Below are 18558 nucleotides of genomic sequence, written 5' to 3' on the forward strand. Positions count from 1 at the left end.
GTCTGTCTGATGGGTGACTGAAGGGAGCGAAGGACCAGAAGTCCTGAAGACAGCCTTCCAGCTCCTGTCCCCTGTCAGAACCCCCAGTCCCTGAGCGTCCAGCCAACTCTCCCTGGCCTGAGGCTTGCCCTGCTCCGAGGCAGCCCATTTCCTTGCTGGGCGGTCTCTGGTCACTGGCAGAGTCTTACTCAGGCTGACCCACGTCCACCCCTGCACAGTGTGACGTGTCGGCAGCATCCCACTCTCTTAGGGAGCTGCCCACGTGTTTTCCCCAACCTCCTCTTTTTCCAGATTTTTCCACTTAAAAAATATCTTTTACAGAGGATGATGTGAGAAACCGTATGAAGGATCTTTCATTTAAAAAGACTCCCGTGTAAGAGGTTGTCCATTAGGTGATGTAGTGCTTCTTATTTATCTAGACTTAGGATCAATTTCCTTTAGAATTTAGTGGCAGGAAAAGTGTTTTTCTCCCTCGAAGAATTAATACATGTCCTCCATCAGACAATGAAAGGCACATAAACCTTTCCTTCTGGTCGCCTTCCAGTAGTTACTATTTATTTGACAGGCCATACTGTGTGCCAGGTTCTCTGCTTCCGATGTGTAATATCTCATCTAATCCCCGCTGCAACATTCCGAGGCAGATACTCTTCCCAAGCACCCGCGCCAGATTTCATGCCTAAAACAACAACGATCTCACTTGGGGAGCCTTCTTAGCATTTTCCCCAGCTCCTGTAGCATGTCCGACTTCCGCGTCTACCTCCTGTCTCATGCCTTTACCTCACATCACCTCAAACACTTGTGGGAGACAGGTTCTTTATGCAGAATCCACTCTGAGGTTTTACAGGGGATCCGTCCTTAGTACACTTGCTGCGCGTGAGTTTTCTTCCATACCTTTCAAATGCAGCCTTCTTGACGTGCCTGCTAAATGGTCCTCCCTGTCCCTTTCTGAGGGCTTGCATGTTCCTTCAGGGATCAGAAATTCTTCAGACACATACAAATGGGTGCCAGGGATACCCCCTTCTTAAGAGAAGCCAGGAACAAGCTGGTCAGTAGATGCGTGAATATATCTAAGATCACGTCAGATGGCGATAGGCATTTTGGTTTGTTATCTGTCGTTTCTCAGAAGTCAGAACTGCTAGTTGTATGGTGACTAACATAATATAATAAAAAAACATTAAAATAAAAAAAAAAAGAAGAAGAAGAAGTCAGAACTGCTGGAGTCCAACTGTTTGAGTCCCCGTGGCCCCTTGATGGGAGCACCCATTCATTCACTAGCTTACTCAGGTCCTCGTGGGTAGGGTCCCAGCCCCCACAGCCAGCATGGGCTCACTTTGAGTGTCCTCTCCGCGAGGCCTGGTCTGGTGGGTGCCCGTCCTTGACTCAGGCTTGGGAGGCTGCTCCTTCCGAGCAAAAGCCAAGCTGAATTTGGGGAACCCCTTTCTTGATGAGATGCAGACCCCACAGCTTCCGAGCCGCTGCCGTCCTCCTGAACCTCACGAACACCCTTTCTTTGGCTTCTTCTGTAGGACATGCAGGTGACCGGCGTGGAAGATGACAGCCGCGCCCTGAACATCACCATCCACAAGCCTGCTTCCAGCCCCCACTCCAAGCCCTTCCCGATCCTCCAGGCCACCTTCGTGTTCTCGGACCACATCCGCTGCATCATCGCCAAGCAGCGCCTGGCCAAGGGCCGCATCCAGGCGAGGCGCATGAAGATGCAGAGGATAGCCGGTGAGTGGCCAGCTCTGGCCGCTGTCCTTGGAGCCCTCGGGCTCTCACACTGACCTCTAGAAGAGGACACCTATGGCTTACGAGTTCATTGTGTTCTGGTGAAAGGACAGAGAATCTGCTCAGAATCCCCATTCCCCAGGTGTTTGATTTCTCGAGAGTTTCTAGGGCTGCATGGAAGAGAAGGAGAACCCTCCCTCACCAAGCGACAGGCCATGAGCAGACAGGTGTCCGTGTGGGACAGCTGTTCTCCCGCACACTGGAGTCTTCTAGCTTATACTTAGAAAATGCTTGGACATTCCTCTTCTACCTTTGATCCTGAACCCTTAAGATCACTAGGGTCTGTTCTGCCCATTGCTCAGAAGAGTAACCTGAGGCTCAGTGACTTGCCCAAAGTCATACAGACAGCTAATTGGCAGAACCCAAAAGCAGAACTTCTGACTCTAAAGCTCATCCCTTCCCCCTGTCCGTCCAGCTGTCGTGAGAGGCAGCTCTCCCCGCTTGGTGAGGTGGCCATGATGACCCAGCACTAAACTGGGAAGTCGGTGTATGCGTCATAGGCACTGTGGTGAATTTGTAAGGAGTCCTATGGCTGCCCCTTGCAGGAAGGCTCAAGCTTTCTTAGAAATCAAGGCATTAAAACAAGGGTGTTCCATTCATCAGGGCTGACAGCACGGCATTTCCCCGGGGAAGGGCATTCTATCAGCTCCTCAAATTATAAATAGTCTTTCTCCAGACACCAACGCCTTTCAGTCCAAGCACCGATGGTCATTCTGGTGTGGTTGCTGGGAGGCTTTCCAGCCCACTTGGGGAGGAGGGGCGCTTTCTAAACAGATTACCGAAAAATAAACACTTGGCGGGCTGGGTCTCTGGACATTACAGATTCGGTTCTTTACCGTGAGTGCCCTGTTGATTTGCCCAGGCCTGCATCCCATGCGGTCCCTGTTTCATTTCTCACTTAGCTGAAACTTGGCCTGTGAAATCATTACAGAAGCATTTTGTAATGTGCAAAGTGACTTAAATCATTCAGTCCTTTCTCTGAAGATTTATTTTCAGAAGGTTTTTTTGTTGTTGTTGTTTTTAATGTAAAGCAATTTCTCACCGCTGGCACGAAGGCTAAATATTTCATTTGAAAATTGAGAATTATGCTGTAAAGTGGCTGTTAGAACTAACGCCTTGGGTATTCCTTAAATTGATTTTAAAAAGCCCCTCCAAATTGCTATATCATGAGATTTGTTTGTGGAAGGGAAGACAGCAACTGTGACAGATAAACACACGCTCATAAATACACACGCGTGGATAGAGTCACCCTCACACACTTCCCCACGCACATGTACACACGTGAACTTTCAGGGCAGAATTGGCCCCATTTGCTTTGGGGTCTGAAATGACACCTTCGGCAAAGGCTGGCAAGGGTCTTTTGCGTACGGAAGCCAAGGATCCAAAGTGAAGATAGCCCAGCCTGCATTTCTGAACCCCTCGCTAGGCACCGGCTGTTTTGAGCTCAGGCGGGACCTTTGAGGTCACGCTGATCTCCCCAGCTGGAGGCTGCCGGCTGCCTGCTTGGCACTGTCCAAGTGCTGTGCCTGGCAGAGCCGCAGCCACTCTGGCTGCGGCCCACCCCATCCAGAGCCCCGTCGCCTACACCCCTGGCCCGCGCGATGAGCATGAACCACGGTGTTGTTTGAACATAGCCCTCCTGGACCTCCCGATCCAGCCGACGACCGAAGTCCTGGGGTTTAGGCTTGGCTCCTCCTCTTCCACCCAGCACCTGCCTTTCCGTTTCTACGACCAGTGCCGCCGGGGCAGCAGCGACCCCACGGTGCAGCGCTCCGTGTTCGCGTCCGTGGACAAGGTGCCAGGTAAGTCACCCCCACCCTGCGCCGCCTCTCGTCCCCACCTGGGCCTCCAGGGATGGCTCTCTCTGGAGCCTGTGCAACAAGCAAGCTTCCCTTCCCCTCTCAGGGTCTGCTCGGCTGGAAGCGCCCGTTTCTTAGAACTCATCGAAGCATAGCACAAGATGAGACACAAGCCCTAGGAATAAATCTTGGCTTTCCCTTTGGTATCCTGCCGCCTGGCTTTCGTTTTCCAGAGATTTTCTGGGGATGTGGAAGAACTTCTCAGAATTAAGTCTAAGAAGTTTCTTGGAAATTTCTTGGAAATACTTTGATTGCTAGTAATGAGGTTGTGGGGGAGTAGTTTCCTTCTCCGTGTAGGATGACTCGAGAGACGGTATATTTGGTTCCTCTTAGAGCTCCCAACGGGCGGTGCCAGGGTCTTCCATTCCAGAGCTGGGAGCACCCCTGCCCACTCTCTCCAAAGCTCATCTCGAAACCGCCTCCCTCCCAAAAAGAGAAACATGAAGAGAAAGTTCAAGGCCAGCTTGCTTCTCCAGAAGGGCCGGTGGGCCCTCCCCTTCCTGTTCTGGTGCGTCTACCTTAAGTAGATCCATGTGCACCCCAATCCCTTGAAAGGGAACTTTGCCCTTGATTACAAAACTTACAAAAGTTGGCGAGGCTATCCCCTGCAAGCGTTCAGGGTTTTGAACTTCAATTGATACATTATAAAATGTGTTTGAAAGCAGTTATCAATTTAAGAACAGCTGTTGATTTAAAGGGCCGCTGTAAGGACCTGTCCAAAATCAGGGTCCTTCTTTTCCTTCCACTCTGTGATTTATCCTATATTTGTTCTTTGATTTCATTAACGTATTTTGGAAATGTATATACTGTAAGTATATGATATTTTTTTTTAAAGATTTTATTTATTTATTTGACAGAGATAGAGACAGCCAGCGAGAGAGGGAACACAAGCAGGGGGAGTGGGAGAGGAAGAAGCAGGCTCATAGCGGAGGAGCCTGATGTGGGGCTCGATCCCATAACGCCAGGATCACGCCCTGAGCAGAAGGCAGACGCTTAACCGCTGTGCCACCCAGGCGCCCCAGTATATGATATTTTAAAACCCAAACAGGACATGATAAAATGAGAAATGAGTCAACTTTGCCCCAGAAGGAGTCACTGTTAACAGTTGCTTGCTTATCATTCCAGAAATGTTCATTTTATGCCATGTTTTTTCTTGTCTGTTTTTACACATGGGGTCGTACTACATACGTAATTCTGCACCTTGCCTTTTTTTCCCCACTTAATTCCATGTCACATGTCCATGCACCTAGACTGACTTATGGTAATTAATAATGAACTCTTGCGTGGTATTTTATTGTATGGCTGGACCAGAAAATCTTTTCTGTCATGTAGCATTGATGGACATTTGGGTCATTTCCAGTGCTTTGCTCTTCCAGTGTCATAGAGAACATCCTTGGGGTGGCCTCGGTATAACTGTTGCAAATCTTGAGTGTCTGTGGGATAAATTCTCAGCAGTGGATCTGCCGAGTCAGAAGGGAGGCTTGTCTTCTTGACATATGTTAGCCCCAGCATGCACTCTGGAAAAGTGTACCCCTTCCCGTCCCTACCCACTGCCTGTGACTGTGTTCATCCTTAAAACCAGTCTTAGTCTCTAAGACTGATTGTGACACCACCTCTGTTTTCAGCTATGAAATGTGAGATGATTTCTGCCTACTCCAGGGTCTGGATGATTTTTTTTTTTAAGATTTATTTATTTATTTATTTATTTATTTATTTATTTATTTGAGGGGTAGGTTGATTGCTGTACTTCGGCGCCTGGCACTGTGCCCTCAGAGGGAGAGGGAGAGAGAATGTCAAGCAGACTCTGCACTGAGTGTGGAGCCTGACACGGGGCTTGATCTGACAAGATCATGACCTGAGACAAAACCAAGAGTCGGACGCTTAACTGACTGAGCCACCCAGGTGCTCCTGGAGGATTCTTTGTTAAAAATTGTCCAGATTTCTCCACGTTCTGTAGAGATGGTTGCTAAGTAAATATAAATGATGGCCCTGAGTCTGGGTTAAATACAGATTGGCTTGGTAAGAAATCATTCCCTTTTTTTTTCGTTCGTTCTTCTTTTTCTACACACAATTATAATTTATAACATTTCTGTAAGCACTGTCTTGTGATTTCTGTAATTGAGATATAATTGATATTTAACATTATATTAAGAAATCATTTCTTTAGGGTCATTAGGGTTTCATCTCAGGAACGAACGGGTTAAGGAGAAAAACCTGGGTCTTATTTCCGTTCCATGCTTTTTGGAACAAGGCAAGTGTAAATAAATAAATAGAGCAAATGTCACATTCTTCAGCATCTGCATAATCATATTTCTGTTTGCAGAAGGCTTTACAGTGCCTGACTGCAAACTTCTCCCACCCTGCCTGGGCTCCAGGGGAGAAGTGAGGTCATCCAGTGTGGGGGTATGGTCCTGTCTACCATGGCCGAGGCCTGCCTGGCAGGGGGCTGGCATAGCTGGAGTGCCTCTATCCTGTTGCTGGTCCCAGGGTTGGGGTATTTGAGGTCGAGCCATTTGAGACTGTGGCAGGGCAAAGGTAGCCGCCAAAGCTGGCCATCTGCCCCTTCCCTGTCTCTTGCCCCTGACAGCCCCTGGAAGTGCTGCTCAGCTGTGTTGGGGGGAGTGGGGACATTGACGCCAGTGGGCCCCCAAGGGCTTCTGCTGTGGGCCCTAGGGGAGAGAGGCCTTGCTGCCTTCCCGCACTGGTCTGTATTGGAGATGTGACCTAAAGAGCAAGTGAAATCCGTGAGCCTCGGCATGACGCAGACAGAGGGAGGGAAGCTCTCCCCGCCCTGCCCTTCCTCACCCCCTGCTGTCTCAGTAGCCTGCCCTACAGCCGTCCAGCATCTGGAATCATCTGTGATCCTCCTCTTTCCCGTCCCATCCCCACTGGCCTCCTCTGCCTCTGGAGTATGTCACATCTTTTCTACCTGTTCTGGCCACTAGCCCTCGCCCTCGATCATGCAGGAGCTTCTTCAGTGTTCTCAGCCTCACCTCTTCCCTTTGGCCAGAGGGATCTTTCTAGAACATAAATCAGATCACATCATGCCCCTCCCTGCAACCCTCTAGCAACTTCCCATTGCACTTGGAACAAAATCCCAATCTCTCATTCTGGTCTTGTGTGGTTGTTGTGAGATTGGCCCCAGCTGGCCTCTCAGATGCAGCCCCCCAACTTCCTTCCGTCCCATACCCCAGCCGTACCAGGCCCTGCTGCTCCTCTGAGCCAGTGCTTCTCAAAGTTTTGGCCCCAGGACCCCCTTTAGACCCTTAAAAAAAGTATCAGGGATCCCAAAGAGCTATAGTTTATATGGGCTTACATTTATGAATATTTCACGTAGTAAAAATTGAAACTAAGAAGTGCTTTAACTATTTACATATTTATTTTTTAAATAAAAATAAACCCATCACATGTAAATATAAATAACATAGTTTTTAATGAACAATAACTTTTCCAAAGTGGAAAAAAAAAAAACAACACAACAAACTTCATGTTTTATGTTTTTGCAAATCTCTATAATATCTGGCTTAATAGAAGGCAGCTGGACCCCTGCGTCTGCTTCTGCTTTCAATCTGTTGTCATAGCGTACATTGTGTGGCCTCTGGAAGGCTCCCCCATATACTCCTGGGAGAGTGAATGTAAAAGGAAAACGCCATCTTAATATTTTTATGTGAGTAGTTCTAACCCTGGGAGGCCCCCAGGGTTCCCCAAACTATGCTTTGAGAACCACTCCTCCAAGTCACTGGCCTCTCTCCTGCTTGAGGGTCTCCTCATTGAACATTCTTCCCTGGATCTGTGCGTGGCTGCCTCCTTCTCCTCCACAGGCCTCAGTCTGCATGCCACCTCCTCCAAGAGGCCTTTCCTGATTCCCCGCTCCTTCCTCTATCCCATTAGCCTGGTTTCTTTTCTCTGCAGTTCTTTACCTGGATGGCATGTTTGGGTCCCTGGCTGCGAGAAGGTCACTTCCATGGGGACCGGGTCTGTCCTGTTGATTGCTGTGCTTTGGCGCCTGGCACTGTGCCCCCATTCAGGAGTTATCAGATGGAGAATGAGCCACGCTTGTGCTTTGCACAGCCTTAGAGCAGATCCCACTAATGCCTTCCTCCTGCGTGAACTCCAGGAAGACGGAGTTCTCTCTGGGGCCCCAGGCCTCGGGTTGTTCAGTCTGTGGCCCCTGGACTAGGGAAGGAAGACCAGGGAACGGAGACTCCAGAAGATCTTAAGCATTCTTCTGCTTCATTCCTGTCACCAGAGTGCACAAGTTATGCATCCGGGGCGAGCAAGTGAACTCACGTGATAGATTTCGGTTGCTTGCACCCCAACTGAATTTTCTCACCCTCGGCTTGGAAGTTTTCAAAAACCAAACAGTGGGGCCAGAGGGGGTCATCAGAAGCACAGCCTAGGTTGGCCTCTGATGCTGTGGCAGCCACAGCAGCCGTCTGGGCCTGTGAGTGCCACCCTGTCGCCCCTCCCCCACTTCGGGAATGGTCTTGCTCTGTGTCCCTCACCCTGAGGGACCCTCACTCCCGCCTGGCGGGTAATTCACAGTGGAGAAGACAGTTCTGGCTGTCTGCCTCAGGGTGACTGCGAGAGGAGTTAGCTCTGTTATGACATTATCTTCCGATTTCATCTGCAGCCCAGGTGGTCATCACAGAGCAGTTTGTCCCCCCTTTACAAGCTGTGAATGATCGTATTTGATGAAAATGTACCTTCCATTTCCTTGGAAGAGATGCTAAAGTAGAATATAAATCAGGGCTCATAGGCGACTAGCTACTTTGGTATATTTTTCTTTTTCCATTGGACTTGGAGAGAAATCACAAATTCTCTGCCTTGGCCGATTTTATGTTCATGGCTCTTGCCCCTGCAGAACGTTCTACTGCACGAGGATAGGGGCTTGGGTGCATGCCTGGCTGGGGCCGCCGGGTCATCAGCAAACAGTGTGTCCCCATGTACAGGCACGACCAGATCTAGAGTCAGCCTCTGAGATGCAGCCTTCCATGGTTCATGCCCTTGAGGACCTGTCCTGCCAACCCATGGTGACAGCTATTGCTAGAATCTGCCAAGGGAGGCGGGGTGTCCGAAACTGGACCACCGAGGCATCTTTCCATAAACACCAAGTGGACCAGCCCACCCCAGAGCAGAAGCTGTTCCCAGAAGTGCCCCTGGAGGGTGGGGGGCGTGGGCAGCAGCCTCCAGTCAGAGGGCCAGGGCTCCAGCCTCCCAGGGCAGCCTTGACCCCCACTCTGGACTCCTTCTAGCCCAGGGGCTGCTCACAGGTGTTCACCTGGTGGGTCATGGTGGCATGGAGGTGGGCAGAACACCATGGTCCCTCTTGCTCAGCCTCCCCGCCGCCCCGCTCTTCCCAGTTCTAATCCAGACCTCTGCCTGGAGCCCTTTGTGTGGCTGGTTCCTTCTCAGCATTCAGGACTCTGCTCAGATACCTCCGCCGGGGGCCCCTACCCACCCACAGGCCTCTCTGTGCTGGTTTTTATTTGTTTAATTGAGGTGAAATTGACATAACATAAAACCTTTTGAAAGGATACAATACAGTGGCATTTAGTACATTCGAAGTCTTGTGTGCCGCCACCACCTCTGCTAGTTCCAGAATACCTTCATCGCCCCCCAAATAAAAGCCCATTCCCATTGAGGGGTCACTCACCATTCGCCCTTCCCCATCCCCTGGCAACCACTGCTCTGCTTTCTGTCTCTATGGACTTAACCCGTTCTGGACGTTTCATATACATCCTACGTTGCATAGCCTTTTGTGTCTGGCTTCGTTCACTTAGCGTAATGTTTTCCAGGTTTCTCCATGTTGTAGCATGTGTCAGAGCTAGCCACTGTGTGGATGGACCACATCTCACTCATCCATTCTTTCACCCGCTGATGGCCTCGTGGCTGGCGTTCAGCTTTCGGCGAGTGCATACAGCACTGCTGTGAGTGCGTATGTGGAAGTTTTTATTTGAACACCTGTTTCCGGTTCTTTGGAATGTCTACATCAGAGTGGGATGGTTTTCCCACGGTCTTCAGAGCCCTTGCCATTAGCTGAAGTTGACCCATTTGTCATCTTGTCTGTGTCGCTTGCCCTGCACTCGCGTGGAAGGCCCCGGGGTCCGTGCTCGTCTTGCCCTCCGGTGCTGACACTTAGCGAGCAGGTGCTCAGTGAGCGTCAAACATGGGTAGGGGCCTGGATTGCTGGGTGAATAGTTCAGTGTCTCATTTCCCCAGCAGACTGTAAGCTCCCGAGGCAGGGGCGTTGCTGTCTTGCTTGGACCCGGCTCTGGCACCTGCACTGGCTCGGGAGGCCACCTGGAGAGTCAGGCTTCATCCCGCGAGGGCCAAGCTCTGCTTCGCTCGCTTCTTGTCCCAACTTCATGTCCTCCTGGGTCCAGGGCACCATCTGTCTTAGAGCAGACATGTAAATCCCCAAGCACAGGGGGAGTGCTCTGCTTTCCACAAGCGTTATCTTTATCAAAGGCAAACAAACCGGCCCTATCAGTCACTGACCCAGAACACTTAATAGTTCTGTGGAAAGGCAACACTGTTCCAGAGCCAACCCTTGGCAGCTGAGTAACTGAGGAAGAATGCAAAGATTACAGTGTGCTCGGAGCCAGCTGAGCTGACCACGAAGCCTCGGACTGACAGCCAAAGGAAAAAAGAAAAAAAATCAATGTTTAATTCATAGACCTCAGTCCTGACTTCTCCCTGGGATGATGTACTAGGTGCTAATGTCATCTTGTGACAGTGTTTCCCAGAAACTAATTTTTTAGGCCCATTATTTTCCTTGTTTCCGATTGTAACACTGGGGCCAGTTCTGTCCTTTCAGCTCCCCAAGGCAAGAAGAATGCCCTTTCTGGAGTCACACAGGAAGGAGAACCTCCCTGCCACCTTCCTCCAGTCTCCTCAGCGCCCCGCTCTCCCTTAATCACCCCTCCCAGCCTTCAGCTCCCCAGCCAGAGACTCTAGGCACTGGGTCAGTGAGTTATAGAAGCTGGATTCTGACCCTGAGGCCTTTTTTTTTTTTTTTGAAAGCAAGATGTATTGAGCTGCTAAGCACTTTATGCAGTTTTCTCATTTGATGCAACGACCCTCAGAAGGGAGGTTTTGCCATTTTCCTTTTCTGCCTTTGAGGAAACAAGCTGCCCAAGGTCACACCAGATACCCCTCCCCTCAGCGAGGCTGTGAACTCAGGTCGGCGTGGCCTGTGTCAGACCCTGAGCCTCTGCCACCCCCGCCACCACACATCTGAAGTGAATTCTCCTGTTCTGATTTTAGAAATAAAGTCCTGCCCACGCCACCTGAGGCCTCACTAGTATCAGGCAAAACCCGTTGTTGGCTCCAAAAGTGGTGTGTTTCAGACAGGAAACATCATCTGCTTCTGGGGGCGCGGGATAGAGTTTGCCCGAAAGAATGATCTGTGCCAGGCACTACGTATGCATTGATTCGAGGCTCGGGACAATGCTGGGAGCTGGGAGCACTTATCCTGATCGACATATGGGAGACCAAGGCTTGGACCAAGGCTGCAGAGCTCTCACAGGGCAGGCTGAGAGCCATACCTCCACTGCCTGCCTCTAAATCCCACTCGCCCCAAGGCTGGCATTAGTGGTGGCCGAGCCCTGACGGCTCTGATTGTCAGAGGTTGGCAAGACAGACCCTTGTTAGAGAGGGGGCTTTCACGTGGCCCTAGTATAGATACAGCATCTCTTGTTTCCGTCTTCCAGGCACCACACTCATGCACTCTAAGCCCCACCTTGGCTCGGGGATAAACCTGCAAAGCAGCCATCCGGAAGGACACTCTTCTTCCCCCTGCAGACACCACTTCCAGACTGGGTAGAGCTTGGGGTCACGTGAATCCTTGTAGCGATTCGTTCCTGGTCGGTGAAGACCAAAAAGCAGAAACAAGACTTAAAAATCTCACTGGTACAAAAGCAGCAGGATTTGCACTCTCTTCAAAGCTTTCTGGTGGTTGTGTCTAAGAGAGCAGCCTTTGAGCGGTTGGGTCGGGGTGTGGGGATCAGGTTCCACGCCAAAATCATCCCTCAGCTGAGTCCTAGGGGGTCCCTGCTTTCCACGCCTCTTCTTGGAACCCCTAGGGCAGCCACGAAGAGGGGGTATGATCATGCTGTCCAGCTGGGCGCACACAGCCCACGAGGAACCACGTTCCTGAATCAGGGCCCATAAGGTTCCCTCACCTGGAACATGCCCCCAGATTTGGACTCTTTCCCAATCGGCACACAGGCACTCGGTGTCTGGGAGTGCTCTTGCGAAACGGAGCACACAGCAGGCAGAGGCAGCCTTCGGGTCCCAGATGAGCCTTTCTGGGGGGTGGAGACAGGAGGAAAGAGTTCCAAAGAACTGATGTTGCTTCACTTTTCGGGGTCATCACCCACCTCAAACTGTCAAAGTGACTGTGTGCCCGGGAGCCGTGTGGTGATCACAGCACGTCGGAGAGCAGGGAATGCTGCCCAGGTTGCTCCCGGAGAAGAGAGCAGAGAGCCCATGCCGGAGGTCCTGAGAAGAGACCAGACCCCAGCCTCACTCTGCCCTTTGACCTTGGCTGCACTTGAGAATGTTCTGTTGGCTCTAGCGGGCCCTCGGGGGCAGCCTTGCTGGCAGCACAGAACGGGCGGGCACGTGTTGGAGCAAGTGGCACGGCTACGTGCCCGTGTGTGCGCCCACGCCCGTGCCCGCCCTGTAGCATGCAGCTCCTGTCAGTTCTCGGTACTATCAGCCTTCCTAGGACAGGTCGAGCACATGTATTGCAGGGCAGTTGGAAAAAAGGAAGAGCAGCAAGAAAAGATAGGTGCACTGAATCTCTCCACCCTGAGGTGTCCATGAAGCAAATCCAGGGTCCTCGCCCATTGTTCTTGCCGTTCGTCCGTCACGGGTGTCTTTCCTCAGCAACCGCGCGTGCCCAGGTCAGAGTCAGCAGAAGCAGGTGGCGTAGCACAGCCCTGGAGTGGACAGTTCGGGTTCAGGCCCTGGCTCCACCTTAGACTCATTATGTGGCCTTGGGCCGGTTGGTTCGCCCCCTGCACCTGTTGATTCATAGAAAAAATGTGAATGTGCTTAACACTACTGAACTGTACGCTAAAAAATAGTTAAGATGGTAAATTTTATGTTACGTGTATTTTATCACAATTCAAAAGAGAAAAAAAGCGGGGGTGAAAATGTCACCCCCCTCATGAGGGGGCGTGATAGGAGTTAATTCACGTGAGTGCCTACACGACGCCTCATGCGTGTGCAGTGTGCAGTGAAGGTTAGGCTCTCCATATTTTTTATTGTCATTGTTATTAGTCAGGGCTGACCCTTGAGACCCGAAATAATAGGTTCCCTTTCTATGTGTTAAATCAGTTTGCACAAAGTTAATCATCCAGCAGCTCCTTTAGCTGTAAATAACAAGACACACAGCCGTTGTACAGATTTGCTCATTTAGAAAGACTTTTCATCAGGTGCTGAGAAGACACTAGGGCTGAATTTACCTCCTGCCAGACAGCCATGAGTATTGTGGTTCTGGGAGGTGCCCGAGGCCCCGGAGCTCCTAGAGGCAGAACCAGGGCCAGAGGAGAGCAGAGATCTGTGGCCACAGCCCAGCATAGGCGTGCTCCCCATGATACTGACCACCATGGCTCATGTCATGTCTACCTGAGTTGGGCAGTTCCCATGCAAGCACACGACAGCCCTGGGAGCCTGGTGCTACGCCTCAGTCAGAGGACCAGGAAGCCTGAGCTCGGGGAAGGGGAGCACCTGGCCCACTCCGTGAACCCATGTGTTCAGTGTGCAAGATTATTGGGTGGCAGAACACCTGGGAACCAGGTGTGCTTTGGGAACCCTGTGAGCTATTATATTCCATCCCGTAGCATGAGCCAGGAGCATGGAAACCAGAAGGGAACATGACCGTATTCTGTGGACACAAGTGTCTGCGTCCAAGGGAAAAGCCCATACAATTATTTGAAGAAGCTTTATGAGCCTTTTTCTCTAGATGTTTATTTTTTGCTGCTGAGTCATTTGTTCTACCACCTGCAGACTCTCATTAACGGAAAAGTGATAGCAAATGGCAAGGATCAAAGGCTCATTCGTGGGGTAAAACCCAGAAACAGAGAAGACCCTAGCCCTTAATTTTATCTGTGAACTGGAAAAAGACCACCTTGATTTGATTTTTACCTTAAAATAGCCCTGAAATCAAGCTTCAGGAACCCCAGGGTCCCCCCTGGACCTGGGTTTGAGAACCACTTTAGCACTTCCCAAGGACCAGTCATAGTGCCTGCCTTGGGATCCCAGAGGATGTGATGCCAACTAAGTGGCACTGCTGAGTGTGCAGACGGCGAGAAGAAGGAGTTGTTGATCCATGAGGACCCTCCTAAGCGTGGGAGGAGCCAAAGCAGAAGCCGGGCGGGAGACACAGTAATAGTGCTGCATGTTCACAGAGAGGCGCCAGTCATTGGGCCCTCCACATGTCCCTTTCCTTTGCGCCCATTCCTTTATGGCCTCTTTGAAGCATGGCAGCTGCCAGGGGCCAGGGAGGGGACCGCCAGGAGGAGGAGGACAGGTGACGAAGAAGCTGGCATTTTTTTCAGAGGAACTTTAAGAGTTCTAAGGAAGTTACATGACAAATAGACCAAGAGGGTCAGGAAAGGGAGGATGCCTATAGCAGGTGCTTCCAGGGGTCTCTTAGGAGTCAAATAAAATGCATGCCGACCACACAGGACTGGGCGGGGGAGACAGACGCACAAACAGGTTGTGCAGAGCAAAGAGGCGGGTGTGGTGAGGACGACATGTGCAAAAGGCATGAGGGAGCAGGCGACATTTGGTGGCATGGCCAGGGGTAGGGCCGTGACAGGTAGACAGGCTGCAAAGCTGGGTGGGGTACGAATGGCTGAGGGCTTGCAGCCTGCTGAGGGCTTGGAATTGTACCCTGGGAGCCGGAGGAAGCCCTTGGAGGTGCTGAGGCCAAGGAGTGAGGAGTCAGGGGACTTGGGTTTTGCCTCACTGGAGTCTGGAAGGACAGAGGAGAAGAGGGTGGGCGGGGAAGAGACGGAAGGCCCTCTCCACCCTTCTGTTGGCACACCACACCTGCGCAGTGGGAGGTGCTGTGCCCTCGGCAGCGATGACCAGCGGTCTCTCCGCAGAGTTACTCCCTTCCTCCACTTGGTGCACCTCCTTCTATACCTTTCTCTGAGTATGTGCCTGTTATGCTTGTACTACAGCATTGCATGGCCTTTGTAGTTTTTCCACACAGACGATCACTGTTTTCACTCAACAGTACGCCTTGGATTTTTTTTTCTGTTAGTTCATAAGAGTGCCCGCTTTCATTTTTATTGCTGCTGAGCAGTCCATCGTGTGGGCAAACCACTGTTTATTTAGCTAGTCCCCCATTGATGGACGTTCAAGTTGGGGCCAATTTTTTGTCCTCAACAAATAACGAGCGCTCTGCACACCATTGCGCAAGGATTTCCCTGGAGCAAGTAACTGTGAAGTGAGTCCAGAAATATCTAGGGCTGTGGCTCTAACAGGACTTGATGACCAATGGAGTATATGGGTGGAGGGAGAGAGAGGCTCCCAGGGCTAGTTTAAGGCAAGCTGTCAAGGAGTCTTACTTTCTCTCTGGACCTTCTGTGTGCATGTAGCCAGCAAGGGCATTTTGACGATCCCAACTTCTGCGCCAGCAAAATCCTCGTTACTTGTGGATATTATTCTGTCCAGGAGGCCTTCAGGAACTGTGATGACTGGAAAGGTTCCCTGGAGCGGGTCCGGGGCCTCCAAGGGCTGGCCTGCCCTCCGCTTGGCTTGTCATTGCAGACAGGGCATGATGGCACGATGGCACCCCCCACGGGTTCTCCTCCTACCTCCTGGCATCTCCGCTAGGGTTAGGACTTTCCTCAGTTCTCTTCTCTCTGTAGCCAGCATCCCATGACTCAGTACAGCTTCCTTTATTTATGGCTGTCCAGCCATGGCATTTTGTATGAATGTGCTTTTCTCCAGAAACATAGAGTAGTATTTGTTCAACATCTCAGATTCCCAGAGGGCCAAAAGTCAATATTATCCCAGTGTGGCAGACATGGCTATCTTGTGACATCTCTTCACACTTAAACAGCCTGTTCCTTAAGCCCCAGAGTCGTTGTAAAAAGATACCCCAGAGCCTGTCAAATCGAGGCCAATGAATTGTTTTACTTTGTCTCCATTGCTGCCTGCCATGAACTCAAGTCCCTGAAATCACCACATGAGTTGGGCATTAGATGCTTCAACTGCATGAAATACTAAGTTTGGGGGATGATTTGCAATGACTTCTCTGAAAATAGGTGCAAGTTTGGTAGAAGTTCCGGTGCATACCTTGTGGGGCATACTTCTAACTTCGCAGACTTTGTAAGGCTCCAGGATGGAAGTCCCATTTATTGAATGCCTACTATGTGCTTGCTTAGGCGCTAAGTGAGTTGCTTTATATAAAATCAAAAGAGAAACATATAAAAACTGTCATGTCGCTAACCCTACTTTTGCAGCTGGGGCAAGCAAGACTCAAATGCAGAGCCCCCACCCAGGGTCCCAGAGATATTGAGTCTGGTTTCAAACTCCTGCCCTTTGTAATGCTTCTACCTGCTTCCTGAGAAAAAGGTTATCTCTTGCTCAGTGTTCTTTCCTTTCTTGCTAAGTTGACTTAAAGGTTCTTTGGAGCTCCTGAGATCAAGTCGCTCTTTGTTGTGGCTGAGTATGTTGACGTCACAGGCTGACGGTTGGGCCTCAGATGCTGGGTAGGACGCACACTACAGCCTCTCAGGTGGAATGTGTCCTCATAAATCATGGAGTCAGTCCAGTGGCGGGAAGAGTCAGTGTGGATGGAATGAGCCCCCCCACCCCTAGCCTTAGTATCCTGGAGGATGTTCTGAAATAATTGACATTTATAAAATATTGGGCATTCTGGAAAAATGCTTTAAAAAAAATAAAACAAAACTGAGCTCCAGCATGATGCCCAAGGAAAATATCCCACAGCTCAGAGCAGCGCCTGGAACAGTGCCTGCGCGGTGGAGGCACGGCCTGCTCCTTGTCCCCTCTCTGAGCTCTTCCCCCCATCTCAGCAGAAAGTAGATGCAGAAAACACCCTGTACCGACTTGTGTCCCCACTGGGTCAGCAGATGGGCCCTTCATGCCTGCTGGGACACCCACAGCCTCCAGCCGCTTAAAAGCTACCAATATCTGGGCATCTGCCATATGCCAGGAGTATGCCCCTGCGCTCTCTAAACCGTGCTACAGCCCTGCCAGGGAGCTCTCGCCATGAGGAGGGTAGGGGCACATGCCCTGGAGGTAGCCCACCTAGCTTGTTCAGCCCCTACCCATTGACAGCTGTGTGTTGTCAGGAAGTTCTGGAAGGCCCCTGAGCCTCGGTTTCTTCCTCTGTAGAATAGAGCCTCCCTCCCCAGGGCAGGAGCTTAGCTCTGGGCCAGCACCCTGTAAGGGACCTCACAACACCTGTGTAACAGCCTCTGGTGTTGAAGAGGAGGGAGCCAGGGCCCAGCCTGAGAGCAGCCTGCCCAGGTTGACCTTGGGGGTGGTAGGCCAGCACTTCCTGACTAATGGCCAGGGCTCTAGCCCCTTTCAGGAGAGCTAGCCAGCTCCCCCAGGCCACTCACAAGTGTTCTCGCTGTGCTCTCAGGCTCTGCCAGTCAAGGGGACCTCTGGGCACCCGCCCTGTGAGAGCCACCAAAGCCAGCGCCACCTCAGCCACCGTGCATCCTTCTGGCAAGCGCGCACGGAGCCCTCGTGCAGCCGGCAGCCTGTGTCGTAGAAGCAGGCATGGAAATGGGGTGTCTGCTGTGCCGGAAGTCCTGGGGGGAGGGGGCAGTTGTGGACAGGTAAGCCAGCTAGAGGCCCGGTGCTGCTGGCATGCAGGGGGTGCCGGGTGGTGGGTAGAAGAGAAGATTGCTCAGGTGGGAGTGGCAGGCTGGGGGGAGATGGGTATTTCAGCCAAGCTCTCTGAACTTCAGGCTGGGGAGTACAGAGCTCATCCGTGTTTGTCTGAGCATCTCGTGGCCGCAGGGGGTGGGGGGAGTGGATTGGAGACAGTAGAGCAGGGGGCCAGTGGGGTCCGCCAGAAGCCGGGAGCTGGGGCAGGGTGGGTGCCCCCCTTGGTTAGCACGGTCGGTGATGGGCTTGGGAGCAGCTTGCCTGGTTGTGACAGATGTGCTCCTGAGGATGGCGCTGTCCCCTTAGGTCCCCATGTAGCACCTCAGAGTCAGCAAAGCACTTCCCATTCACACTCTCCATAATGCCATGAGGGGACGGGAGGGGGAAGGGAGGCCCTAGAGGCGAGGTGACCAGCCAGGTCGTACCTCCAGGAAGCCCTGGCATGCTGTGCACTCTACCCCTTGAGCAGTTGTGAGGTCGAAATGGCTGAATGGCTCGCCCACCGCTGAAGAGCCTTTCCTGAGGCTCACTGATGGCCTGCGTCTGGCTAAGTGTCTCCCTGACCCAGGTCACAACAACCTTACTCTTCCTTAACAGCTGAGGAGCCTGAGGCCCAGAGAAGTTGAGTAACTTGCTCCCAGGTCGCACAGTGGTGGGTGGTGCTGCTGAAACCCACTCCTCTGCCCCCTCACCCCACAGTCTGCTCAATCCTGTGTCCCAGGGTCCTCCTAAGGGCCTGGGGACCTGAGGACATTCTTAGCTTTGCCCTGGGGGAGCCGCATTTGGTAGCTGGGACACCATGAGCTCCACTGCAGCCCCTCGCACGTGCTTCCTGAGCCCGGCGTGGCTCCTGGGCCGAGACGGGGTTTCTGAGCACGCCTGTCCAAGCGCGCTGATGAATCAGGCCCGAGATGCCGGCGCTTGGCGGGCCACACTAAGTGCTTGTCTAGGCTTTCCCAGGCCAATTGACATCTGCCCAGTAGGTGTGATGTATCAACAGCTTTTTCTCCTACTTTCTGCA

General features: G+C 51.7%; 1 protein-coding gene across 8 annotated transcripts in view; it reads left to right on the forward strand.

The window, feature by feature from the left end:
- The window catches only part of CLEC16A (C-type lectin domain containing 16A), a 201227-nt gene that overhangs the window by 145905 nt on the left and 36764 nt on the right, over positions 1-18558 (forward strand). For 3 of the 8 annotated variants that reach the window (XM_026520320.4, XM_026520321.4, XM_044391582.2), the window contains exons 20-21: positions 1527-1731; positions 3423-3590. In XM_026520320.4, the coding sequence (XP_026376105.1) occupies positions 1527-1731; positions 3423-3590 (373 nt within the window). Of the gene's footprint in view, positions 1-1526; positions 1732-3422; positions 3684-18558 lie in introns of those variants that run through there. The other 5 variants (XR_003321956.4, XR_003321957.4, XM_026520322.4 and 2 more) reach the window with 3 other exon arrangements.

Source organism: Ursus arctos, unplaced genomic scaffold, assembly GCF_023065955.2.
Source record: "Ursus arctos isolate Adak ecotype North America unplaced genomic scaffold, UrsArc2.0 scaffold_2, whole genome shotgun sequence".
In the NCBI taxonomy this organism is placed as follows: Eukaryota; Metazoa; Chordata; class Mammalia; order Carnivora; family Ursidae; genus Ursus; species Ursus arctos.